At 39.4% G+C, this 27,007-nt stretch overlaps 1 protein-coding gene across 6 annotated transcripts in view; it reads right to left on the reverse strand.

The window, feature by feature from the left end:
• Positions 1-27,007, reverse strand: part of ncam1a (neural cell adhesion molecule 1a) — a 187,147-nt gene continuing 160,140 nt past the window's right edge. For 2 of the 6 annotated variants that reach the window (XM_056732029.1, XM_056732027.1), the window contains 6 exons: positions 16,549-16,673; positions 16,263-16,443; positions 8,579-8,777; positions 7,156-7,272; positions 6,056-6,577; positions 1-2,620 (listed from right to left, as the gene is read on the reverse strand). In XM_056732029.1, coding sequence (XP_056588007.1) covers positions 2,497-2,620; positions 6,056-6,577; positions 7,156-7,272; positions 8,579-8,777; positions 16,263-16,443; positions 16,549-16,673 — 1,268 coding nt within the window. In that variant the 3' untranslated portion in view covers positions 1-2,496. Of the gene's footprint in view, positions 2,621-6,055; positions 6,578-7,155; positions 7,273-8,578; positions 8,778-12,164; positions 13,656-16,262; positions 16,444-16,548; positions 16,674-27,007 lie in introns of those variants that run through there. The other 4 variants (XM_056732031.1, XM_056732030.1, XM_056732032.1 and 1 more) reach the window with 2 other exon arrangements.

Genomic DNA, 27,007 nt, shown 5'->3' on the forward strand with positions numbered 1-27,007 from the left:
TATTTTTCCTCATTTTATTGAACACAATAAATTTTTAACAGAATGAAGTCAAATGGTTTCGGTTAGTATTTACAGCAGTGACAGTGGGGAAAGAGGTGAAACATTTGATTTTGTAAAAATCTGTATACAGCTGTGAGTGATGGATGTCTTATAAAGGCCTGGGATGAGAGTAATGATGAGAGAGAGTGAATGACTCAAAGGTCTTTACATCAGACGGGTGATCAGACTGCTCAAAAGATGAGCCCTGTAAATGCTTTTTGAAACAATCATTACTTTGAAACAGACTCTTGTCCTTAAAATGGCACAAGAAAAATGGTCCCACATTGAATGGAAGCTGAATGAATCAAGAGCTTTTCTGAATTGTTCGAATCGGATCACAAGGAATAGTTTGTACACCTCCTGGTACAGTGTTTGTACAAGCCTTCAGTTTCTCAAAGACCAGAATCCAACCTGACACTTTAGAATAACTTTCATTTATAACATTATCACACATTATACACCTTATGCTTAACAGAGCACTAACGGTACATTCAAATGATTAGAAATGTCATAAAACTTCATTCATTCGTGTGTGTGTGTGGTATGTTCATATACTATTGATCTGTAAAGCATGTTTAATGGAAGTTATCAAAAAGTGCCATTCAAATAAAAGCACTTAAAGTCAACAGTGAACAGAAATGACAACAGTCCACTGACATTTCCGATAAATGAATAAAGCCTTTGACATTTTCAGGTATTTAGCAATTCAATTTTAACCTCAACACAAATGACAACATCCAGTTCAGAATACACCACATGCTTATTCAGATTTCCAAATAGACTGAAAAGACATTTGACCAAACTTGAATAGATCTTGTAACTTAATGCGGGTGAAATCAGGGCCACAGACACCGTGTCTGCTCAGGTCTTGGGCACTTACATGATAGAATGTTTGCATCAGTTAAACAGAGGCGTGTTGTTGAGATCCTGAACATATAGAACAGAACCACATGACATGTTGAATATTACTTTTCACAGTTTACAGATCTGGACCATCTTACAGCGTGGGGTATATTGTCGCAGACAGCTGAGTAACATCCTGCGCATGAGAGGATGTTCATTTTGAAGGCACAAACTCCTCTATTTCATATCTGCTGTTGCCGTCATTGTTTTTTTTGTCTTATAATGAATGTTTTTATCGTTTCAACTAAGAACTACAGCTTTCACAACCTACGGATATTCTTTTATATTCTATTACAAACAACACACTGTATTCACACTAGGATTTCAAGCATTCACAGTGCACAAGCTTGCAGCCTAAAGAAAAACAGTACAAAAACATCAGGCTGAATATTCATGATGCTACTATCCACACCGGAGTACTATGGCTTAAATAATAATTACAAAACTATACGAATTTGGCCATTTATGCCTAACCGACAAACATTTTCCTTCACGAGTGTGTGTCGAACAGAGCAGTCGCTGCATGGGTTCCCGAAGCTGTTTATCAACAAAGTGAGCAAAAACCAACAGAGCCACAGACGTGAGAACTTTGACTTCCTGACCCTGCGTTATGGCACGTCCCGTGAGCATTACACGCGCCCCTGATGTTTTTATTAGACCACAAGTTCAACATCTGCATGTACCTAGTGGGTCGCTGGTACGATCTTTATCTAAGAGCTCAAATGTTTCTTTAAAGGAATCGTGGGAAGTTTTTACAACGTATCACCGCAGATCTTTTCAACTATGAGCCTTTAAGAAGTCTTGAAGTTAATAGGCATTGAAGGACATTCAGTGGGAGTCGGAAAAGTAAGAAAATAAACAAAAACTGTTATAGATAAATAGTGGCGATCTGTGGGCTATAAGTGTGTGAAACCTTTCATGTCTTGAGCTGCGTGTTAAGAGAGATATCACAATAATAAAAGACATAGAAAAATAATAATTATGCAAAGCAAGCATGCTAACAATCTATCGCTAACTCTCAAAAATAACATGAGACATAAAATTAAAAAGGTGGTCGCTTTTGTACATTATTTAAACACAAAACATCTCGAAAATAATAAGATGCGGCAGACGATAATGATGGCAATACTGAAAGTAATAAGACGGGACGTAACAGAAACAGCACAGATATTTTCGTGGTCTGACTGTAAAGGCATCATTCAAAATAAGAACCCTTTCAGTCGTCGAAGTGATACCGAACCTCGCCGATAGACGCCGATACCATTAGAAAGACAGCTATCTTATTCGAAGAGGTCAAGGAGAGTGCGCTAGAAGTAAAGGAAATCTCTTCATCTTCACGAAAGCCGAGTTTCACATCAGTAATAGCGAACGAAATATAAAGTACAAAATAAAGGCATATGGCGAGCTCTTTAGGCGCTCTATTCATCTACAAACATATTTTTTCTTCCGCAAACTCAAAGAAGAAACTGAAGAAAGCCTTTTTTTATTGGAGACGTGTGTTTTGATGTGGCGGTGATGTGGTGCTGTCTGCCTGCGACTGGCGCGTGCTCTGGATCACGCTTTGCTCTCGTTGCCGTTCGTTTGGGGGGCTTCGTTGGGAACCGTCTTCAGCTCCGTAGGGTTTTTCTTTACCTCCGTCTCCACAGCTTTGTTTTTTTCATCTACAGCGATTTTACCACTGGGGAAAAAGAAAGAGAATCTTAAAAAGTGAACTTCATCAGTAGTGTACAGCCTAACTAACTGCCTTTCCAAGAGTTTGGAGGGAGCAGACTTCTGTGGAGCTAATAACTAAGGCAACCGTTTGGTTATCTCATCCTGACATTAAAGATTTCTTTCGTCAGCATGAGCGTCCATGAAAACAGAGGAATGGAGCATGCAAGAAGAGTCAATGAACAACTATTTTTCTGTGCGGTTACCAGCACCGGAGTCCGTAGGGAAGAATCCTGAGACAATCCTCATAAAACAACATGAAATGTTAACCTCTCCCTCTGCGCTTATTGGCTGTGTAATAGTTTGTTGATACACCGAGCGGCTTTTCTCTCGGGCTTGGTTGAGGCAAAGCAAAATAATAAATAATAAATCATAAATAAATGAAAACCATCCACTGCAAACTGGCTATTACTGAATCTTTTACATGCACGTAGACGTTTGTTCTCAAGGGAGCTGACAAAGCACATACCAAAAGTTTGCTTATAATATTTCGCGCTACGCAGATTCTTTCCGAGGGCTGATAAATCCTGTATGGAATTGACTGGTATTGTACTGGTGTGTCAAATCGTTCATAAACGCATAATTAAGCGTGGAAATTAAACATGCGGAAGGAACCTGACAGGGACACATTTCTCTCTTACTTGGCCGTTTTAAGTAGGCTACACATGTCCCACTCCCGGGCTGTTATCAGCTGTGAATTGCTGGTTATTATATTCGTCAAACATGCCCGGACGGTTATGACACCCAGCGGTATCATTCAACGCCGTAACGCAGGACCACCAGCAGACCCATCTCTGCAGCCACAGTGAGGCATTGTGGGATAGAGAATGAGTGCAGCGGAGCGTGGGCGTCTTACGTTAACCATCTACACGATCTGAGTGGTACGACACAAGAGCGGCTGCTGTGTCACTGTCAGAGGGTTGAGCTCTTTGTCCCCGACTGATGATAAGTGATCCACATTATCCAGAGTGGAGCTGGGTATCGTCACCCTCATCACAATAAAACTATCTCATCGGGTTCTAGGTTGGGTGAAGAGCCGCCAAGTGTGTCTGGCACACCGGTTCTGCTGCAGACACAAAGAATCATTATTTATTCGGCACGAGCTGATCTGTAGTGATGCTTTAGCGCAGCAGGGATCAAACCGGAGCGCCCTCTGGTGGATGTCACATGTACAAAACAGAAAATATAGACATTTCTTGTTCATGTTTTTGTTTCATGTTCTATTTATAATTTCTGATCTATGTTCAATTCTCACAGAAAATATAACAAATCGCTATTGGTGCTTTAATCAAATGTATGATTGTCAGTTTCCATCTGCAATGAGATGCTCATGTCTAAACACATTTCAAGTTTTATACCAGCATCAATCTTAAAGAGGAAGACGAGGGAAAAAAGAACATCATTTATTCACCCTCATGTGGTTAAAAACTTGTATATGACTCATTGTGCTGTGGAACACAATTGAAGATATTTTGAGAAATGTCGCAGTGGTTTTGTGAATATACAATGGAAGTCAATGGGGGCCTATGTTGTTTGGTCACCGACATCCTTCAAAATATCTTCTTTTGTGTTCTGCAGAAGAAAGAAAGTCATACAGGTTTGCAATAACATGTTGGTGAGTAAAAGATGAGAGAATTTTGGGGTGAACTATCCCTTCAAGGAGTCGATGATGCCCAATTGAGTCGATTTATTGTTATCATGCAGGGTCTGTGAAGATCAGGCAAAGAAAAACTACTCAGTAAAAATACTCCAAGCTACATACAGCCAATAAGCACAGGTGGCAGCCAATAAGAGACGCCCTCCCTGGGGCTCTTCTACTCAAATTAAAGAACTGTGCCGGGCTGAGAGAGAGCGGGTCTGACATGAGTCGACTGAGGAGGTTGGGTCATACACAGACAGTGCAAACGAAGCAGAGAAAACAAAATCTCTGGTAAATATTTAACAAACGCTATGCTCCGCCTAATTCCCTGCTGGCTGTTAACAGATCATGTTCTCTGTACTTAGAAACACAGTGCTTTGACTCCATTAGGCATCTCTGAATGTTGACACAGTAAAATGTGGTAATCTCAGCTACTGACCCAACGGATTCCCAGGGGCGTGCAATGATTTTTGAAGATGCTGAAATAAGTTCACTATTTATCACATTTACACAGCACCATTTTGTTTTATTCATGGATGGAGAAATGTCATAAATGTGTCACGGCTGCTACTTTTAGCAGTAAATCTGATCTCTGTTGAATCTCAGGGGCATGTATGATTCAGCAGCATGTGCTCAGATCTGCTGTCAGATGGCCTTCACTGGGGAACAACTAGTTTGATGGATTTGCCAAAGTTTGCAAAAACAGGCCAGAATCTGGAGAATATCTTCAAGTTTGAGGCCAAACTACACGAGAATCAAATCTCATTCGTAGTGACTCTGTGTTATTTGCTGAACGCGGTTTATGTCTGGGATGTTGTTAATTTTATTCACTCTCATGTTGTTCAAAACCTGTATATGACACTTTCTTTTGTGGAAGATATTTTGAGAAATGTCTCAGTGGTTTCGTGAACAAACATACAATGGGAGCCAATGTTGTCAGTGTTCTATAAAATATCTTCTTATGTGTTCTGCAAAACAAAGAAAGTTATACAGGTTTGAAATGACAGGGGGTGAGTAAATGATGAAAGAATTTCCACTTTCGGGGGAAACTGTGCTTACATGTCACATGTCGATCAGACGCCCCCTACCTGTATAACTGAGCAACTGAAGGTCACAAGTCTCTGTCCTTTTTCTACTTTTCATATAAGAAATATGGAGATCTGTACAATTTGGCCCGTCTGAAGACATTTCACCCACCTTAGAAACACCCCCGCACCTCATCTACCTTCTTGCTATAATTACAATGGCCGTACATTAGCCTTTATCTGTAGAAACATAAAGACTGCCTATTAATTTCTCACCGTCTACTTGAGCTTTGAAAAGCAATCAATATAAATCATAGCGAGCGTGGCATCGTGCCATTCAGGACAACCAATCATTGCGAGGCCCTGCCAGAGATAATGGAGGAATCAATTATCCCGGCTCCCGAAAACAAAACTTTGCCCATTTATAATGGCTTTGTTTCGTAGCGCCGCCGTTGAATTGCTTCTTACTGAGGTGCAAATAAACACGGTGGAAGCCGGCTTAGCTCTCCATGTCAAATTTCATTTGAATACCAAAGGGAATACGGCGCGACTGAAGATGCGTGAGATTCCTGATGGAATTTCGATATCATATCAAGCAGCTGGAAGAAAGCGAGATGAGTGAGTGAGACAGTGAGTGTGCAGAGAAGAAGAGAGGGAGGGGGTGACGGAGAGCACAGACACACAGGTGAAGATGGTTTTAGAAAGACAAACATGACTAAACATCTAAAGGTGGCCATACTCGTCCTGGTTGGGCGCGGGCGGTGCGTTGGAGGGCTTGACAAACCCATCCTTGGCAAGGTCATTATCTGCATTCTGTTGGGCTCCTCCCTTCACCACAGATTCCTTACTTTGGGGGGGATTGGCAGGGCTGCCGGAAGCAGGCTCAGGTGGGTTCTTTGGCCCAGTGCTCTGAGTTGGCTCGCCCACAGGGAGCTTGGTAGAATCTGCTTTGGCCGAATCTGCGGAGGTCGGGGCGGTTGAATCAGACGGTATGGGGGTCTGGTTGGGGGGCGTATCGCTCAGGTCCACCAGAGGGGCCACTGCTGCGGACGCAGCTTGTGGGGAGGTAGGAGAGGTGACGCTAGTTTTGGGGGTGCTGGATTGTGGGGCGGGATTAGGGGCTGGTGTGGGGTCAGCGGCGGAGGCGGTGCACGAGGTAAGGGTGGTGGAATCGCTAGCGGGACTGTGAGTGCCGGGATCAGAGTTAGTGGTTACAGAGGGAAGCAAGTCCACTACTGTTGCTGTGGTATCAGCCGCATGCCTGTGAGAAGAGGGGGAGGAGAGAGAGAGAGGGGAGAGAGATTTTCACACAAAGAAAAGGAAAGGGAGAGGAATAAAGAGAGGCCGTAGCAAAATATACACATGTAAGTAAAGCAAACATGCACTAGAATGATCAATCATGTTAGGTAACTGAAGAAAAGTGAGGGTGTGAGGTATCTACTGTATTTATGTTTCAACAGAGAGAAGCTTTACATAAATAAAACATTACAGGAGTGGGATTTAATCTACTGTTGGTGGTGGTAACCGATACATAAGCTCCAAAGAAACAATGATATTTTCTAAGGTGGGTTGACTTAATATTTGTATTATCATGCAGTCCAGCACCAAAGAATAACACGCTGTTAAAACCTACTTATATAATACAACAATGAATAAACAGCCGACCAGCAGCTAAAGTGTTTCAGCCACTAACAGCAGCCACTGCTTCAGGTCGAGACCTTTATATTCTACAGAAATAATTATCATAATGTGACCTGACTCATGTTGAACCACAGGTGAGCTGTTTTGTCTGTGTAGGAATTATTTTGCTGCGTTGCGTGTGGGGATTTGGAGACTCACTCAGGGTCAGTCAGAGGAGTGGTCTCATTGGGTTCAGTTGGACCTCCTCCCTCGTGGTTTGGCGTCCGCTCTTCTTCGGTTCTTACTTCCACAATGGGTTCTTTAGACTCGTCTTTTCTGTAAAAGTGGAGAAAGAGAGCTTTTAAGATGCAAAACGCGCAAGAACGTGTAATAAACTACATCCTATAGGTTATAGTCTTGAAAATGGATTTCCCTGTGGAGGGATGTCATGTGTTTTTGTGAACAATGCTTTTGCGTTTTATTCATTTAAAAGCATAATTAAGAAAATCAAGCTGGTTAACATTAATTTAAGGTTTTTAAGGTTGTGAGTGTGCAAATGAAAATAAACTACTTAGGACAATTCCGTGCAAATGTCAACCTTTAGATGAAAAAAGCAAGATTTTTACTGAAGGTTCCAAACATGATTGGTCAGATGTCAATATTTGTTGGTTTAAATAACCTTGTGAAGTCTTTCTTAAAGATTTTGAAGCATTTTTTGTGTTTTTAAGGCATACCTTTCCTTAGTCGGGTAAGTGAATGGTCACATATATATAACGCTCCACATTACTCATAAATTGGCACATGAAAATTCAAATAAAAAACAATTTTGTGGTCTACGAAGAGCCGTTCCCTTTTTGTCTCATCCCAAAAAATTATTTTAAAATAAAATAACTTTTTCTGACGTCTGGACTCTATCATCAGGTGTTTAGTAAAATATAAACAGATGATATAATAGAGTATATTGGTAATAAATACATTCTCTGAGAATTAGTATTTCCAGTTTTGACTGAAAATGTACAATCCACAATACTGGTAGGTTTCAAATTTATTTCTTCAGCAAATCATGTTTTACTGACTTTTAAGCTGTCATGAGGTACATTTTTTGTAAATGTTTTTAAAACATCTAAAAATAGATATATTTTTAATGAAAATTATAGTTTTCTTATATATACAAATATGATAAAATAGGCAATTAAAATACGCTAAAAAAATGTCTTTCATAATTTTGATGAAGTTGAAACAGAAATCTGAACTGCTAATTGTCCCAGACCAACAGAAACAATCATTATTAAGGAGCCCTAAAGTAAAATACATGAAGAACTAGTCCAAAAATTAGATTTTTAATAGAAAGCTAAATTGTTATTTTCCAAAAAAAGTTCATGATATTACATTCGAAACACCAGGACAAGAAGAGACATCAGCCTGTTTTCATCACATTGTAAACCATCCTGGACTATCTCTCCCCTCCTGTTATCTTAACACAGCTGCCATGAGCCAATATTTACATCATTCGCATTCATAGATGAGAATGCCTCAAGCCGTCCTGTAGAGCTGATGGGACTGATAAAGCTGGAATAGCACAGACGGATGCTATCAGACGACAGAACATACATGCGACAAGAGAAGGAAAAGAGAGGCTCACGAGAAGGCAGCTTGTCCCCCCTCGACATCTTTGCCCTTGGCAGAGGGACCGGACTTCCCACAGAAGTTAATGGCGATGCACATGAGAAGGCCGCACTTGTTGAGAAAGTAGCACGTGACGTCCACACCGAAGAGAAGCAGGATGAAGACTACAATGAGGATGCCCACGATGGCTCCGGTGCCCAGACCTGAGCTGATTTCTTCGGAAGCAGAAAAAGAAGAGAGACTTTGTCAAAACAAAACTTTTATTACAGTCCATGATGTAAGATGAGTGAAAGATTATGTATCTTACAAAATAATTCATATTCAATAAATATTATGGAGATTTTGGACAATTTATATTTTGGTCATTATGACGGCAAAGCAAAAATGAATATGAATATAATATTCATTTATATAAAAAATAATTAAATATCATTAAATATCATTTTTAAATCTATAAACAAATCTATTATTAAATATAAATAATGTAATATTAACTACATATTATTACTATATATTACAGTATAAACATTTAATACCAGAATGGTGCAACATTTTTTCAAAACAATTAAAATCTAAGTAAATCAAATGAATTAAATTCAAATCCGTTTCTGCTCAAATATATTTTTATGTATTTATTTTAATGCTCAGGTAAATAACCACAGTAACCACCGTCCTATGAAGCACATTTAGTATCAACTTGATACAGAGGAAGATAACTTTTGACTTTCACAGTTTGCCTTATTATAATATAATTGGTTTGATTAAGGCAGTTAGCCAATACAAACACACTGAAACTACGGCTTTCGAACAGCAAAACATCACATCATGTAGAGCGGCATTCATTACTCGCATGGAAATAATGTAAAAATGCACGGAGGAAAACAAGAACTGTTTTAAGTTTATCAAAACACTTATATGAAAGACTACTTACCAGTAATAAAACGCTACAGTATGAAAATGCTAAAAAAGCAGAGATGGATTCACCAACAGAGCACTGCTCACAACATGCATCTGATGTTTATAAACTCATGTTTTATTCTGTGTATTCACATGCACGCTGCATAAGTAAACCCGTAACAACTGGAATCAAATCGGTCTCTGCTGGAAAATGATTGAATTGTTCAAAAACAACAACACTAAGATGTTGCAAAGATGACTAGAAGAGCTTGCTTTTACAAAAATAGACCAACAGATAACCTGAGCACATGACAAAAGTACTTTTCTTGTCAGATATTTAGGAAATAAAACTAAATCCGGAGAAGCATATTGACTAAAAAGTGCTTGACAATTTTATTAACAAATCTTGTTGTCAGAATGAAACACCGATTCAGTTTGTAGAGATTATTTATTGACATTTCAAAGGAACACAGAAATGGGGAGGAACAGGGAATGAGTCTAGATTGGGACATCGGGTAGGACATGCCGGACTGGCAAGGATAGTGGGGTCAGCCCCCACCGGAGAGACGACCAGAGCGAGGGCGCAGGGGACCACGGGATGCCAGGCTGATGGGTAAGCTTGGAGGCTTGGTGGGACGGGTGAGAGTGGGGAAAAGGGAAAACAAAAGGCACTTGGAGCCTTGGTCTACTGTATGGTAACTTAGTGTATTGCAATCTTCAGCACTTCAGCAACTTTCCTTATGCTATTTTGTAGGTTGACACTAACTAAATTTCAAATAGACGTTATCATTCTTCACGTTATCATTAGTGAATTCTAGGCAAGCGTCTAATGAAACGCCCTTCTAAACAGCTTTCATCATTAATGTAGTAGCCACATAGAGGTCTTAAATACATCGATATGTATCAATGGGATCATGAATTATGGATGCACTTAGCGACCTGCAGGGAAAATGCATTAGACAAAACTCTACCAGGAAAGAATCCTATTTGAGACACTCATCATAACCCGCAGCTCCACTCGAACATCAATAAGAAAAGAACACGGTGTACCGCTCTCAGAACATTGTGCGCTACAGCGTGCCTTACAAACAAAACCGTATAGAAGAGAAACATAAAAAATAAACTTTAATCAAGGTCTGGCACTGTAGACTTTTAGGAAATTCAGCCAGTGCAGCGTCTCTCACTCTTTCCAAAACTGTTCAAATGTGGTAAAGTGCAGAAAGTAGACAGACTTAGAAAGAAATACAGTCTAGATCTGGATCTATTATTATTCCTTTAGGCCGCACGGGATACATTCTGCCAGATGTACAATAACAATAATAACAATTAATATATATATATATTATTATTAATGATTATTAAAATTATAATATATAAAAAAAATGTTTTATTAAACTTTGCTACATTTCTAAAGGTTTCAGACGCAGTGTCTCTCTTGCTCTTTAAAGGTGTATGGGAGAACAGAGCAGGCTGGGTAACGTGAGGTTGAGCTGACAGATTTAATCTACTGCCCAGTCGGGAACGGCCGGCAGCACTTCTAGCTCTGGGCGTGCAGTGGGCCGCCACTTGTTTTCCTGAGCTTCAGTCTGCATTTTAACAAGTGCAATAAATCACGGGACATATCTGAGCACAAAGGCGGTGTGATGGAACTCCCTGACTGACCGAATAACACATCGCTCTGCTGACTCAGCAAAGGGCTTGAACCGTCTTACAGACATGCAGACACATGTCCCGGACTTTATTACGACCGGATCACTAATAAAGAGGTTTTAAAGATACAATGGCAATGTGTATTTGAGTGTTAATTTTTAAATCACGTTCTGACTAAATAAAGGAGGTCTGTAATAGCTGGAAGCATCTGTTGGCTTTCTCATTTATCTTAACATCAACTGTTTTGTTTCATCATGCATACCGGGAGATACGCAACTTGCATGCTGGCATCTTTGGTAATGGAGACATCGCATAACAATTTATTAGTCCGATCCAAGCGCCAGAGCTGTAAATGCCACGTGACCCATTAAGCTAGATGATGTCACAACAATGTCCTGGCAACACTGATTGGCTGAGGACACCACAAAAATGCACTAGCTCTTAATTAGTCATTTTTAGTTGTTAAGGAAAATAATTAAATTGAATATTTGTGATTTATAATTTTCCTTAGATATTCATGATTTTAATACAGTGCTTGTTGTGGCCAACCCTTGGCACACATTACATTCATAAATACATTAATATACAAAATAAAGAACCTCCGGGATCAATATTTAACTGTACAAAATGACAAATCCTAATGATCATTAATGTTGCACAGGCATCTGTTAAATGTGACTTATTAAGCTTATTAAGGAGCTGATAAAAGCTTGTTTTCGCATCGCAGTCATTATAAATCCCCAGTCTGTTCTGAGGGCTCTCGTGTTATTCAGTCGCCTCGCCGATTTGGCACAGTCTTCCTCCTTCCTCTTCCTCGCAGGCACTCTCTGTGATAAGTGCGCACGCATGGTGCGAATGCCTGTGCCAAGTTTGGAATTTCAAAATAGTTTAGCCTCCGGTAAACTGAACGAAGCTGGTAATCCATCCAGGACGGCATTACAAATCCCAGACAGACCAAACTGGGTGATGCTTTTCTGATCAAGTGTCATCCAACATGAACACAATGATTAAAGACACACAGACGCACCGACATATGAATGATGAGCCCGACAAGCTTATTGGCACATGCGTTTCCAGGAGCCAAAGCTCCAGAGCGCATCACTTTATTACCACGAGAATCCAATCCAAAATGGGAAACAAATGCTACTCCATTTTTTTAAACAAACAAAACCTCATTTTTTTCCATAGCTCTGCCTTGTATCCACATAATATGAGCCTTTATATCATAAGACACTTAATTACATTAGTTGCACTTTATCTAACAACCACCCAGAAAACGCATAAGTCTTGCATAATAATAACGCGACCTCGTAACACCATCCACATTTATATGGGCGCCTGTCCGAAGGTTAAAATCGAGTTCCATGCCTGTAAAAGCCTGTCACCGATGCTCCGAATTGACTGATGTGGTTATAATGGAGGCTGTGTCATGCACACTAGATCGCCTCTGGGGTTGCGCATTAAAATTCAGTCTGGGGGGTGTCATTTAAAGTGTTTAAGTTATATCCTGTCTAAGCAAGAAAAAATAGCCTTAAGGAATAAGGAACAGAGACGGTCGTTTGAAAAGTACAGCAGAACATTCTTGTCTCCTAGAAGTACAGGCTCCGTGGGTCCCTCTTAACCAGCGTTGAGCACCATGACATCATGGGACGAACACATACTACAGTCACGTGGTACAGTCCCATGCAACTCAAAGCCGAAAGCTGGTGACAGATTTCGACTCAAAACCACGCTGTGTTTGTTAAAAACACACAGAAATAAACATTTAATCTATATTACCGTATTTGCTTAAATCCTACAATGAGACCACACTGGTATGTGTATACAAAAAAATGTATTACAGAACATAATAGTACACTGTTGAAAATGATACTTGTTGTCATGAGTGAGTTTAACAGCAGTTGCATTAGTTTCCTTTTCAAGTAAGAAGCAGAGAGAAAGTAAAGAAAAGTCCTTTAAAGAAAGTATATATTTTCGGAATCTTCTAAAATTATGTACATTTTGTCACAATAATGTCTGCACACAAACCTGGGTGTCTGTCCCTGTAAAACACAGGAGTTAATAACAAACAGCTTAAGAATGATAGAAGAATAAAAAAAGGAACGTGTGATCGAAAAAGGGACAAACATCTCTGCTAACTGGGCTCATGAACAATTATCACGTTTTAACTGGGAAAATATTTTCTACAACATTCTCCAAAGCCCAATGGTTTAAAAAATACCTTCTCATACGCACTGCCTTCGTTTTTACAGAAACTTATTAAGAAAACTAGAAATAAAATACAACAACGAAAAATAAAACAGAATGGCACAAGCACCGAACACTCTGCTTAATTCCAATGACTGATATTCTTTTGTTTGTTTGTTTAGCCAGCAAGAGATTCAGAAGGCGTAGAAAACTGAAGGGTGTGGCTGAAGAGTGGGCGGGGCTTAGGACAGGCGCTCCTCTCCGCTGGCGAGCCCCAGTTTATGACAGCACGAGTACAGTCAGCATGGAGAACATGAGAGTGACCAGAGCACACGCCACAGAGGAGCAGCCAAGGGTTGCTGACACCACATATCCCACACCGACAGACACCCGAAGAGCATCGGGACAGTGCACGGGTGGAGAAAACGGGCAAAAAAAGGAAAACCAAACGAATGCGTGTTTGAAAACGAGATGGTCAGGTGATGTCCGATTTTACAGATGGAGACAGGAGTAGAATGTAAAGAGGAAGGGAAGGAAAAAGAGACAATGGGAGAGAGGGAGAGAAAAAGAGAGAAAATAGGTCAAATACAGAAAAATTTGGTTCGATAGGTTAATCAAGATTAGAAAAGAATATCAAAGGAACGTTCAAGCAAGTTAGTAAAAAACAAAGTTAGAAGTCGCAGCGTGTTAAACGCACAGCAAATGACACGGAGAGCACAGCAAGTCGAGAATGAAAGGACGAACAACAGCCAGATGATGGGACGTATGTGATGAATAGACACCGAAAAACACATACACCATCAAAAAATATGGATCAGGCATCGTTCCTGGTATTATTTACATTGTAAATGAACATGCTTTTTAGCCAATGATGGAAAAACTTACATGTATTGTTTTTTTAATTTCTGCAGTCTGATAAATGACATTATCACATTCTGCTGCTATCCTTCTGAAACCTTCTGAAAATCTCCATATTTGTGTCATAAATGATTATTATTAGTCACCTGGTTTTGCAAATATCTAACCAATGAAAAGTATCAAAGAGTGCTTGTCAACTTTGACAACGCAGTATTTAATCATTTGAAGGACAGTGTTTTTTATCATTTCCTGAAAAACAGCAAATTTGGACAGCTCAGGTTTCGGAAAGGACAGCCACGATTTAAGACAATTAAAGCTGAAGTTTGTAATTTATGTGACAAAAGCGTTATCGGACTAACAATCCTTCATCACCCTCTGTCACTGGTCAGATACTGACAGTTCTACCCCAAATGTATTCCAATGCCACTATGTTGGGCTGTTTAATATTCTAAAATAACAATAGCATTGTTCTGAAAAGTCTTCTTTCACACTTTGCAGGAAAATCAACCTACAAATGTCACTTCTGTATGCATATTTAGCTGGGATGAAGTATTTAACATTTTAAAAATCACACACTTCAGCTCTATGAAATCACCTGCATATATTAATAAACAGATCTTTCTAAACTGCAAACACCAGGGAAATGTCGCAAGGTCGGACCACAAGGTGAAACAAACAGGTTGAGATGCAATACAGTGTAAAGGATGGACTGGGTGACTGACTAAGTTTACAATGTTATTTAAACTGCATAAAGTTAACTTGCATTGTCTTAACTCCATGTCAACTGTAGCTGGGGAGATTTGGATAACAGGAAGTTGAGCTCGGGCATTGGTTTCATGGCCAGGATTGAGCTCAACCCTTTGCCACGCTTGGCCTCCTATTTTAATCCCTGCCAAACTCTCAGTGTGTCGCCTTCACTGTCTGCCAAGTGTCCTTCTTATGCATGGAAGGAAAATGTGCTCCTCCAGAATAAAGCCTCTGAACTACACGTTCTGGACCTGCACGATTCTAACCCGTTTGTCCGAAATATAAGCCAAGATAGATGTGCGAATTGCTTTTTTACAAACGCAGATGTTCTGGCTGAGGCAATGCAGATGCTAAAACAAATCAGCTAAAAATAAAGCCGGCTGTTTTATCGCACATCCAAAAGTTACACTTTGAGGTTAACAGCTCCGGCACTGCCATGTGTAAACTTGGCGAGGTTCCGCGGGCACAGAGAGAAAAGGATGAACAAGAAAAGATTTCTGCACATCAGAACCTGCGCTGGGCAAGTGCTATGAGATCCAAAGCTCCCACTGCTATATGGCTGCTTCCCACTAAGCGAATGAGAAAAAAAGCAAGTCTCTTGGCCATGCACCGGCAGATGCCTGTTAGGTCCTCAGTAAAGCATTAAACCATTAATCCTGTTGAGGCGCCATCATGCAAAACCAGAGGATGCATCCCCACTGAGTACGGGCAGATAGTCAGGCCAATTTATTCTCTCTGTTGCAATGAGCCTGAACTTCAGCCTCAGTCCAGCCTCAAAAAAACAGATAGGAGCAAGAGCGAGAGAGATAATAAGAGATGATCTAATGCCCAGGTTTTATCAGTGGGAAAACAGCTCTCAAGAAAACAAAAGCGCAGCCCAGCCAACGGAGCACAAACCCAGCAAGCCCGTGGTTGAGGTGGTACTATAGTAGATGTTGGGGATGGATGGATAACAGACCTGCTGTGGCTTTTTGCCTCCCAAATAAAAAATCTGTAATGATATCGTCTGCAATTGATCTGAGACAAGCAATATAGCTGACTGCAAGACTCGAAAGGGAAGCTGTCAGAGGGGTCAAAACTCTGGAGAGATACTCCGTGCTCCTGAGCTGATGCCAGGTCTCTAGGCTTAACCCATGGCTATCTCTCATAGACATTGGTCACTCTATCATTATTTATTACTCTTAGATTGTGTCAAAACACTCGCTAGGGGAGGCCAGGCCACAACCTGAAAAGACACAAGGGTGGCCACGGTAATCCACAACAAGATCTGGAGTAGGATGGCGGTTAGGGTGAAGGGGGGGATCAGGCTTGTTGGCGGCAAATGGTTGGCATGGGCTGCGGGTTCAGGATCGGAATGGTACCTGGAATGGCGGTGGGCTCTGGCGAGGTCTTGAAGGACAGGATTCTAGGTTCAGATTTGCCTCGCAGGTTCTCGGCCACAACGGAGATGTCATAGTCCGTGTTCCATTCCAGATCCCTCAGGACAACGTACTCACTGCCATTGGGCAGGCGGAACTCTGGCTTCCAGTGCTGGCGAAGCTTCTGCAGATACACAGGAGCAGACTAGTTATAGGGGGACCAATGCATAGTGATTTAAATAATTCAGCCGTTGAGATGGTATGTTACCTCATGTCCCATCATACTCACAGGTTTGTAGCGCACAAGATAGTGTTTAATGGGAGAGCCCCCATCGTCCTGCTTGATCAGGTAGATCTTCATCTCGTTGCCTGGGGATTGTGGTGTAGCCTCGAGTTTGGGAGGATTGGGTTCCCCTGGGGAGAAAATGGCCAGAAAAGTGGTGTTAGGGACAGCAGCACTGATTGACTGCTCACATTTAAAATGCGCCTCTTACCCAAAAGTATTTCAGGTGAACATCTCCAATACTAGTTTATTTTCAGTACATTTGTCAGATTTTCAAGTAAACATATCGAAGCATCTTTAAAACAAGGCACATTTATTAGAGAAAGTAAATATGTGTTGTATTAACTCTCATTTTTAGAGAACATTTTTATTTTATTATAAGCGCAAACCTGACTATATTTTGTTATAAGTGGAGTTAAAACATGAACAGGAAAGCTATTTCCTAATGATGTAAGACAGGTACATCCTAATGGTTAAAAAAAGGTCTGTAAAATGATTAATCGTGATTAATCGCATTCAGAATAAAACGGTGTGTCTATAAACACATACGCATACATGTATGTGTTTACGAAAAATAAAAATAAATAATTTATCAATTCAATTATTGGCAAATACATGTTAATATTTCATGGATATATGCACAATTATGTCCATGTTTTTGTGTTTATACATACAAATACAGAAAACATTTATATTGTAAACACAAATTCTGGATGTGATTAATCGCGATTAATCTTTTGACAGCCCTAAAAATACATTTTTGTTTCATTTAGGGGTTTAAAAGACACAATGGTGACTAAACTATGACAACAGGATGAAGTATTCCTTTTATTCCTTTTAACTTTTCCTCTCTATTCAAGCAATGTCAAAAATATATTGACTTGAAAACATAACAAAAACACTGAATACTATATTGTTTCTTAATCCTTTAACTTCAGATTTATGACCCTCAATGTAGTCATTATCTTCAAACATGTAGTATGGAAAAAGGTTAGCTAATTAAACGCTTAGCTAATTTGAGTCAAGAATTAATTGACAGTGTTGACCTGACGGGAGAATTTAAAGGGCCATTAAACAGTAAATCAAAGCTTGTGCAAAACCACACACAACAACAAAACATTAAATTAACGATCAAAGGGCGAGATGTAATGTTTCACAGTTGAATCACTTTATCCCGGAATTTTCTAATTTTTTGGTTGTCGAGACGTCTCATTGCTGGGGCTTTTTGGCAACATAATGATGACTTCTGCCTCCCATCTCTCCAAATGTGGTACATTAATGAAAACGCTTGGCTCTTGTTAGATACAGGGTCATGAGGAGGGCTGTAATGAGAGCTTGGACCTGGTTTGGTGGCACAGATGGAGGGAGAGTTGTACCGTAATGCAGTCTCAGGGGGATCTTGTTATCTCCACTTGCCCACTATTTAATGACAGCACTCCCTTAATTAGCCTCTACACTTTGATCCGAGATTTTTCGCTACTGCTTTTAATAATATCATCGGGCCAAAGGGGGAGGAAATATGTGCTGTTAGGAGCTTGTTTGAGATGTTAACTGTCTACCTGTGTCACTAAAGAACCCAGGAGAAGCACAGTGCTCTGCTCCCATTAATCATCATAAAGAGCGGCTTGACAAGAGACCCTATTAGGAATAAACGGGACACTGGGTAAATACCGGCAAATATACAAAACATGCCAAATGGGATGAATTTAAAGTAGAGGCCAGAGGATCTCTTAATGTTAACCTAGAGAGATTAGAAGGAATGTTTGAGGTTCAATACTAGCTCTATCAGTAGTATTTGTGGTAGCTTTAACTAAAGAAAACAATATTGCTTAACACCAACAGATAAATATAAGTATAGTAAGGCACTTGCAACAGAAGAACAAGCAGTAAATATTATATTATTTCTTTTTCAAATAACTTGATACATTAATGACATGTGTCACATTATTCTATAAGAAGTGCAACTGTCCAAACAAACAAACAAACAGATTAAAACAGCTATTAAGAAATATGTTTAAAATATTACAATTCTAAATAACACACTATGGCATTATTGTATATTTGAAACCTATCCTATAAACAAATTTCAAAAATATTAGTTGCATGTTCTTAAATGTCATCAAACCTGTATAAAAACTTGTTTCTGGCTCAAAAATATTCCTTGCATCCATTTTTAAGGATGTTTTTTGTTTATAGAACCTAATTTGTCATTGACCCATTTGTTTAAAGTGAGCACAAATGCTCAACTTAGCAGTTTTTCAATTTTGTTGTAAAGCTAATAAAAAGGGTTAAACTTTTTAGCGTTTGCAAAATATGTGAAAGAATATCAGAAAACAACTTGACATTAAGTACACGTTTAGCATCCTTTTATGGAGTAAACTCAGGATTTAAATCTGAAAAACAAGACCAAAAATTCATCCATCTAAAAAAGTAGCTCCGCACTTAAAACAACTTTATAGCTCAAAATATGAATTTACTGAATAATAAATGAAAGTGCTTTAACAAAAATACTTGTAAACTTCTTTTGCAAGTGCATCGCTGAAAATGATTCAAAATGATGTTATGCAACAACACCAAAGGAGCTAAACTTGAACCCAGAACACTCCTACAAGGACCAACTAACATTTGATATTTTGCATCCAGGCGTATTGTAAAAATGATCCCATGTCCTGATATATTGACCTATTTGAGAGTTTTATAGTGAACTGAAAGACATTTTGGAGATATTCACACCATGATGCAGTTAGTTCAGACATGCAAGAAAACAGGCCTAAGCTTTTTCCTCATAATGAATGAATACATGATTAAGGTTTGTAACCAAATGCTGCAATTTAAATGAAGACAAGTTAATATGAAGACAAACAGTGCAGAGTAATGTCAGTTAAACATGTTATCTGAGACCCGTCATGAACATTAATTCCAGTTAGGTGAAGGATTTCCAGAGGCTAAGAAGACAAAAACAGTGATACATTAGGGTTACAAAGAGAAGGAGGGAAACAGGACCCATGCTCTATCATGCAAAGGACTCAGGTACACTGGTGTTTTAATTCAATAACCTACAATGAATAAAAATAATGATTGATCATTGACATTTTTAGTAGGTAAAAACAAAAACATCTCATCTCAAACCAAATGTCTTGTTAAAGATATATTCAGGAAAGAAAAAAAGCAGGAACTTGCTCAAAATACATGTGAGGCTGTTCATGTTCTCTTTGTATTTTCATGTACCAGTGGAGGACAGTGACAGTGGGTGTATTCATGAGACAAAAACAGACAATTAGTCCATGCAAGAAACTGGGTTGAGAAATAGAGAAGCCAGAACAGAACTGCGTGTGTGAATGTGTTCATGCAGTTATAATAGTTTAGTGCTGTTGTTAGTCCCTGTGGGATGCAAAACACACACCGCAGTTAAAGCAGCACAATTTTCAGATTTTGCATCATTTTTCATATGCAGTTTTCATAACAAAGATCTATTTTTATTTAATGATAATGCACTAATAAACAAAATAATATTATTGAACTGTGATGATGATAAGGGTCCCGCCCCAAAACTGCATGACATTTGTTACGCCAATGTTGTTCTATCTGTCTGCTCAAATAAATAGAAAAATGTGTAAAGGTACCCGTGTTCACAGTATTCGGGAAGAAATCATCCTACGAATGCCGTACTTGAGTCAACTTTTAAAGTATTGTTTAACAATGCACTTCACATTAAAAGTCTAAGCAAATTTCTTACTCGGTTTTGGACATCAGTCCAAACTCCAAAGTTTACTTACTCTTAAAAGTTATTTATCATTTATTAAAAAAAGTTTAGAAGATGGGAGGGGAAGTGCTTTCAAAGTCAGAAGAGTATATTATAAATTGAAAATCAATAACTAAATTCAACATGCAGATCACTTCGCAGCAAGTGCTACTGCAGGAGCCTAAGCTTTGGGATTCTGTCTCGGCAGAATATAAAGTGGGCGGCTGAAGGCGTCTGAAAAATGATTGACTCGAATATGAAAAGGCTTGTAAATCTTGATGGTATCGGGTGGGCGTTTCCTATACCCTGCCCTCATTAACTTCAGCTTTGTTTTCGCTCTTAATGGAAGCCGGACCAAATAAATAAAAACGTAAATCAACAAAAAATTACCTTCTGTTCACCAGCGAAGACGACATCACCAGCACCATGCAAGAGTCATATGACACAGTCACATGAAACGCACGTACATGATTGGTTGAAAGGAAAGTGGAAGGGGGGAGTGGGTCACATGGAAAATACAAAACATTGAAAAAATTAAACAAACATGGAACAAGAGAATGAAACGTGTTAAGACCAAAAAGTACACAAACAACAAAAAGAAAACACAAATTATAAACAAATACGTCTTGGTAACATTAGATAGTGTGTAAAGAACTCAATGGAAATGATCCATAAAGCAATTCCGGGACTGAGGTTTTGCGAATCGTAGTACGAATACAAATCAAAGAAAGAAAAAAAACGGCCAGATATCAACTTGTCTCAGAGCTCATTTATACTATGCACTGCAAGATTATGGTCCAAATTGCTTTATGAATCTATTTGACAGAGAACAGTATTTCCTCTGACTAGGATTTAAAAACAGCTCTAGTGCAATATATTGAATGATATTTTCTTGAGAAGACTGCATGTCATCAACAGCGCTTTAAAACAACCCAGCAGGTCGGCCGAAGGCAGAGGAAACTCTGTGGCGTTGATAATGCAGAATAGATAATTACAGCATCCTCTAGCACCACGGTATGTTGTGTAACATGGGAACTAGATACTACAGAATGAGTGCATGAGAAGCATAAAAGGTAAAGACTGGTCTCAGGTCAGGGCTGCATGAAAGGTTTCATACTATAACAGCCAATGCTGATCCAGGATCAAAGCCCCCTTCCCATGATCTTTTCCACCAAGAAATGAAAGATAAAATCCAAATGAAGATCAGCACATTTAGCATGAGAAAATATATATGAGCTCAGGACTGCAGCCGAGAGGACTAAAGGGGGATCAAATGGGATCCTCCATCACATGGATGTGGACAAGACTGAAGTGTAGTGGTATCTAAAATACAGGTCAACGGCTAGACATGATGGGCATATATATACTTCAAGAATTGTAGCAAAATGTATATATTTAGTTAAAGGTCCAATGTGTAATTTTTTTAAGGGTTTATTGACAGAATTGCAACATAATATGCATAACTATGTCTTCCAAGGTGTATAAAGACCTTGCATAATGAAGTGTTTTTGCTATCATAGAATGAGCTATTTCTATCTACATACACTGCGGGTCCCCTACATGGAATTCCCCATGTTGTTCCTACAGAAGCCCAAAATGGACAAACTGCTCGTCAGAGCTTTTTTTTCGTAAATACGTTATCTCCTTTCGGCAAAGAAGCAAAAGCGCATCAACATCTTAGTCCTGTATCAACCACAGTAGTGATTCGAAGGGTGAGTGAGTCGATAGTTAAAATTCCCAACTTCACCACTAGATGCTGCTAAATTTCATCCACTGGAACGGTAAATAAAATAAATGCAAGATCCAAATCTAAGTTCGCTCACAGATTAATCTAAAAAGAAAAAACGCATTACACATCCACAAAATACACCACACATTCACTCTGTATGAAACAAGAGTCTTCTAAACCACCAGGGTCCTTTACAAACCCTTGCTGTCAAGCAATTTATAATGTCTGAAATATTCATGCTGATTTATAGGACTCATTATCATCAGACGAGAAACAGATATTTTGTTTGTTTCTCTATCAAATACTCACAAAATCATAATAATGACTAGATTTTAACTTCTTTGATGTGTAAAGAAGTTCTACTTTTGTACATTTTAAACCTGCCATTCAATGTCAGCTCAGCACACAATAGTCAAACAATGCCTAGTTCTTAGATAAAGACCCTGTCATATCTTTGTCTGAATAAGACAGAATAGCTGTCTCTCAAAGGGAACAATCTCTCTGTGAAAACCTTTTTTAGATCCTCCCAATTTGTGGTCCATTTGATGAGAGATCAGGTATAACCCTTGCAGTCAGAAAACTCTATTTTAAGTCTAACGCTTGATGGAATCTTCTGAAGGATCATGAAAAGTAAGAGAGCATGTTATAGCATTTCTTTAAAAACTCACATGAACAGAAGCAGAGCTTTGTGCAAAACATTGTATTTACAGTACAATTCTGTAAAATAAAGTAGTAGGCTTTGTCGCCAAAAGTCTGCGGGTTAAATCCCAGCGAGGGGCAACCCATAAGGTTTCGCAAATGTTTTTTAAGCACTGCAAACAACAACCCAAATTTCTCCAAGTCTTGTGTAGTACAAGTCACTTTAGATAAAAGCATCTGCTAAATGACTACTTTCTTACATCTTTGAAGGATTTTGTAGAAACGGCGACCCCTGAGAATGCTAATATTACCATCTTGCTTAATGTTGTGAGGACAGAGTCATTAGTTTTCACATTCAAGTATGCAACACATCTCATTAATATATCATAGTGCACACTATGAGAACAGCACTCCATGCTGTTATGAAATATTAAGAGAGATTGAAACCACGGTTAGCATATCCAAAGGCATGATAAATCAGCACATGTCTAAACAGCAATAATTCAAAGGTTAACCAATAAACTTAAGGACAAAAGGCGTATCGAGTCATATTCCTGTATGTCTACCATGCAGTGACATGTTAGACAGGTGAGCGAATCTACAAGCTGATGTTAGTGATGGTTCTCTATGGAGGCTTAGGGTCTATGAGGACAGTCCCACCCGTTACGGGTCCGTCTCATTCCCCAAGCCCTCACTAAATATGTCACCTCTACTACAGATGCGTGTTCTCTTTCTATTGTGAGCACCAGCTTTGTTGACACCAGGACTAGGTGAGACGCTTAACGTGTAGCAGACGGATAAAAGTGGCAAACAACACGGCACTCAGTCGGCATACTCACTAAGGTCTGCGGTTGTTGGAGGAATGGAAGTTGGAGTTTCTGGAGACACTGGAAGATGGTGAGAACATGGTGAGATATGCTTCCGTTGTGCCGTCGTGATAGTAGAGCCAATAGGACTCCATCTTAACATTTCAGAGCAGTTACGTAAGAGCTAACTAGTGCACATCACACCGTAGTGATATTTATCCAGCAGTCCAAAAGCAGAGCTCCAAGCAGCCCAAATTAAATAGTGTCACAGTGTATAGATGCAAACAAACACTACATGGGCAAAAGTAAAAGCATGGCAAATAATTTAAGGTAAGGCACAATTTAAAGGACAGTTCAACCCAAAATTTTAAATCGGTCATCATTTCCTCACCATCTTGTCATTTCGAAATTGTATGACTTACTTTCTCAAACAGAACACAAAAGAAGATATTTTGAACAATGTTGGTAACTGAACAACGGCGATACCCATTTACTTCTATTGTATGGATGCAAAACCAACAATACATAACCAACAAAGTCAATGCGTACTGCCGTTGTTTGGTTACAAACATTCTTCCAAATATCTGAAAAGCATTTAACTAGTAGGGATATTTGTTATTCTTTAATATTCCTTGAAAATAATATACTTTTGGCCATGTAGTGGACAGTATTTGAGTGCATCAAAAACAGCATCATGAATTCAAATGAACCTAACCACATTTGAAACATGTTGCTTCATGGGCCAGCAATTAAGTAAAAAGGACATATTTTTGACACCACAACTCTAAACAAGAGGACAAAAACATTTCCTAGAACATCCGTTTCTCCAGCTCCACCGTACAAAAACAACTTAACGTTTATGACGACAGCGTCCATAACCTGCCTTATGCTAACAGGCTTAAGGGCATCCATAATAACCCTCATTTAAATGCCGTGGTTTGCACCTCAGACATCAAACCTCAAAGACGCTGCTTGATTCCCCAAGTGACATATTTTTCTGGAAGTGCATTACTGCTAGTGACTCAGACAGCTTCAATCACCTTCAATATACACTCATCTTCTGGCTAATCTGAGAGAAGGCTGCCTTTCATTGAGCTCAACCTCAGAGCCGTGGAGTATAATGATAAGTACTTTGAGTGGAAGGTAATAATATGATAGAGGGCAAAATATCTTCCATTTCCTCCCTTTAGCTTAACTCAATTAAGCAGAGGCGTGGCCTGTTTGAGAGCCAACTGCCTGACGGATGACAAAACTTTTTAGAGTTTCAAAGACCGTTTGACTGAAGGTGGCAGGGTTTATGTTTTAATCTCGTTTTTTCTCTTCTCCGTTGTACATTTATTTCAGGGAATTGTATATACTTGGAAACAAAAAGTGGCATAGACGGCATTGTACTCTCAACAATGTTTTCTGCCATGTGTTGTAATATGATACTTGACATAAACTGTTTTGTCACAAAAAGTGTTTCAAAGCATGCCATCAATTTATACTTTTTTTAATTAATTTGTGTCTACATCATTTTCACAACATGCTTTGCAAATGAGAGTCAATGCTTTAAATAAAGTGCCCTAAAAGATGATATGAAAAGGAATAATTTCTATAATGTTGGATATTTGATGTGGTGAGGCATGTGCTTATCTGGACAATGGCTAAATTCACAAAAAAAAGTATTAACATAATTTGTAATTTCTAGTCTAACATCATTGCAGTCACTGGTCTTCAATGCTTTGAACATAACGCAAACACAATGTTACATACGATTACATATTCATTAATATAATGTAATAAATGAGTTAATCGCAAGAGATTCTGTTAGATTATTTTGGCACTTTATAAGATTTCACTCAATTAGTTTGTTTTTTATACAACATAAGAGTTGAATTTAGCATCAGAAAGCCAGTTTCAAATGTGTGGATACACTGCCCACAATTTCATTTTGTATGTGAAGTACAGCCCAATAATACTTTTATGAGTATAAATAATTCTGTTGAGGATTAACAGCACATCAATTAAGTCAGCTTTATTTCAGCATCAAAAGTACCACATGGAACCCACTTGTTATCTCCCCCCATTCAGTACTCGCTTTCTTTGTAGACACTGCAGGCTCATTGACCTAACACAACTCTGCCCTGTTATACAATTTTGTCTACAAGTGTACAGACGATAAAATCCATGCTCAAATAGAATTGCATTATCCGCCTCCGTCTGATTAAATGCTGAGGGGTAGTTACTTTGTTCAGATATCTCAAAGTAGAGGGTAGAGTTCAGTGCATGCAGTGTCTCAGAGAAACCAGAGTCAGAGAAAATTGCTTTGCAGAATAATAAGGATTATCATATCATGAGTGTTTCATGTCAAGGGGAATGAAGGGGATGTTAATGCTTTTTCGGAGGAAATCACAATTAAAGGGCTCTAGAACAGCACCTGAGCACACAGACCATCTGGTAGGTCACTGGCCTGTGTCTCTATCTGCGAGAGCTGTATTCACCGGCAGTGATGCAGAGAAACCACCGAGGCCCACCAGATGTGTCGGGCAATAGATATAGTTACAGTCATCTCTCAGGGTACAAACGCAAGTCCCACATAACCTGTTTAAGAGTATGCGCTCACTAGTGTATGCACCCTTTCCAACTGCATTAAACGGTGGCCGAGCATGGCTCTAACAACAGCAAGGTCATGCGTTTGAATTTCAGGAGACAGACATACTCACAAAAACCAACTTGCATACTGACTACAAAATTGTTTCCCACTCCTGCAGCCAGATGCATCACATCTACGTTCTGTACATACAGAAATAGCTGACATTTCAATCCGGTTATCTCAGTGCTACCCAAACTCTTACACTGGAGGTTAAATATATCGGTTAAATTCAACTATACTGTTGACTCGACTGCACGAATGCATTGCCCTGCCTTACGCTGCCCTCCTTTACAGGGCTATAATCTACTGTGGGATCAAAGTGGAATTTTACTTTGTCTCTTCAGGCCCCTGCTGTGGTCCACGGTGTTCACATTCATATCAAAAACGGTCAGGTGGTGTCTACTTGCCCTCTGGGAGCAGGGATGACCCTAGCCATCAAAAGGCCCATCACAGAGTTATGCACTCTCTATTTGACTCTGTGAATATTTAAATTGAAGACATGAGCAGCAGAGGTGGATTATCCATCAAAATATTCGCAAAGGTCTCAGCTCCTCTCTATCTCCTCTCTACAGTACGTGACAATCCCGGCTAGCCTTGTCATCACTCAATCTCCATACGCAATCCCAGCCTCTTTATTCACAGTTTTCTAAAATGAAAAGGGTGCTCACTTACTTTGAATGGCCGGTCCCTGCAACACTTTCCACAATAATGTGAACTATACAGTGCTGTTTAACAATTTCTAAAGGATTTGCTGGAGAGGGCCAGAGGCGCAGATATCTGCACCGGAGGAAGCAGGATCTCACTTCTGCCGCTAGCAACACTGTGTCTGTCTTCTCGACTTCTTTCAGCACTCCATTGGTTGAGACTGTGGCACGGCCTGTGGTGATAAATCTCTGACATGCACCTGCGAGGGC

The sequence above is a fragment of the Triplophysa dalaica genome, chromosome 19 (genome assembly GCF_015846415.1).
Source record: "Triplophysa dalaica isolate WHDGS20190420 chromosome 19, ASM1584641v1, whole genome shotgun sequence".
NCBI lineage: Eukaryota > Metazoa > Chordata > Actinopteri > Cypriniformes > Nemacheilidae > Triplophysa > Triplophysa dalaica.